Below are 1,696 nucleotides of genomic sequence, written 5' to 3'. Positions count from 1 at the left end.
ATGACAGAATTTTCATTTTTGGGTGGACTGTCCCTTTAAGAGTTTTTGTAAATTGTTACATTATGAAACTTTAAAGTGACAGTTCGTACAAAAATCTAATTCGGTAATCTTTTTCTCACCCTCTTGTTTTTTCAAACCTCTATGAAATAACACAAGTGTGGAAGAGTATCACAAAAACTACAAAAGTGTTTTTTTACAAAAGTCTTCTGAAGCCGTTCTATAGCTTTTGAGGAACAAACTTTGTCATTATTCACTGAAATTGTTGACGTTCACATTGACTCACTTAGGTAGATTAGTTTGATCAGCTTTGTGAAATGAATCATGAATCTTTTAAATGAAATGAATCTTTTTAGTCAATTGGTTCATCCACTGCACAGAAATGGTCTGAATGATTAATTCACATATCAAACTGATAGTCTCAGTTCAGATTAACAGTGAATATCTAATAGAATTTCAGCCTGTTTAACACACAAAGCTATCATATGACTTCAGAAGATTTCAAATAAAGCCAGGAGTCATTTTAACCCATTTCTATTATACTTGTAAGATGCTTATGCTTCTTTTTGACACTTCCAATACCTTTTAATTGTAACTGCATAGAAATTAGAGACCTGTTGTTGAAAGTAACTAAATGATGACCAAATTATAATTTTTGGGGGTGAATTTTTACTTTTTGCTATGTTTTGTCATCTAACAGATCTGTTTTTTTTGTTTCGTAACAGAGAGCTGAAATATGTTATTCAGAGGTTTGCTGAAGATCCCAGACAAGAGGTGAGACAGGAAACTGCTGTTTGCAGAAAGGGTGTTGTTAGGCTTACAGTTTCAGTCGAATGCTTGCTTAATATTGACACTGTAGACTTAATAAACAATGCTTTGTTGAGCTTCAGCCATTGTGACTGTATATGCATGTGTTTGTCTCTCACAGGTCCACTCCTGTTTGCTCAGCGTACGCTCTGGAAAAGATGGGTGGTTCCAGCTCTACAGTCCAGGAGGCGTAGCTTGCGACGATGACGGAGAGCTGTTTGCTAGCATGGTATGAAAGTGTTTGTATGAAATACGAGATGTCTCATTTAGTTTAGTCTTTTGTCCTGCCACTATATCTACTTTTATGGTCTGATGTCGTTCGTCCTCACAGGTCCACATCCTCATGGGCTCCTGCTACAAGACGAAGAAATTTCTCCTGTCCCTGGCTGAAAATAAACTGGGACCCTGCATGCTCTTGGCCCTGCGGGGGAACCAGACCATGGTGGAGGTACATATGACTGACTGTTGCTTTGAGCCGGAATGTAGTGAGCTGCCCACCCAAGTAACATTTTTAGGCATCATGGATGGTTCAGCCCAAAGACTTTTCCAAAAGCCTTAGTTTTACTAGTCTCAGCCTTTAAGGGCATGTCCTCTGACCGCCCACAGTCTGTTCACTGACCATATGATGAATATTGCACACAAAATGGTAAGAGCAGACTGAAAATTTGCAGATTTTATCTGATTGGCAAGCATTATGCAACTTCCTGTGAAACCAAGTTGTGTTTACAAGGTACTATTGAATGCTTTTGAGGAAGAACTAATGACTAGACTAAAATAAAACTGAAATATCCACAAGCAGACTTGCATATTCCACTTTAAATCATCTGTATTTTTGTACAGACAGAAATTCTAAGTACATTTTCTGCCAAATATTTCCATTTTCTCGAAAACC

The 1,696-nt window shown here is 37.6% G+C and overlaps 1 protein-coding gene across 1 annotated transcript in view; it reads left to right on the top strand.

Annotated features, from left to right (window-relative positions):
• LOC107578811 (C-Maf-inducing protein-like) overlaps positions 1 to 1,252 on the top strand; it is a gene marked incomplete at its 3' end in the record, with an annotated part of 4,149 nt that extends 2,897 nt beyond the window's left edge. The window contains exons 2-4 of the mRNA XM_016264725.1: positions 698 to 771; positions 926 to 1,033; positions 1,136 to 1,252. Coding sequence (XP_016120211.1) covers positions 698 to 771; positions 926 to 1,033; positions 1,136 to 1,252 — 299 coding nt within the window. The remainder of the gene's footprint in view (positions 1 to 697; positions 772 to 925; positions 1,034 to 1,135) is intronic.
• Positions 1,253 to 1,696: the final 444 nt, after the last annotated feature.

This window comes from Sinocyclocheilus grahami, unplaced genomic scaffold (genome assembly GCF_001515645.1).
Source record: "Sinocyclocheilus grahami isolate Dianchi unplaced genomic scaffold, SAMN03320097.WGS_v1.1 scaffold12119.1, whole genome shotgun sequence".
Lineage (NCBI taxonomy): Eukaryota > Metazoa > Chordata > Actinopteri > Cypriniformes > Cyprinidae > Sinocyclocheilus > Sinocyclocheilus grahami.
The sequence above is the reverse complement of the archived record's forward strand: the minus strand, read 5'-3'. Positions and strand labels throughout refer to the sequence as shown.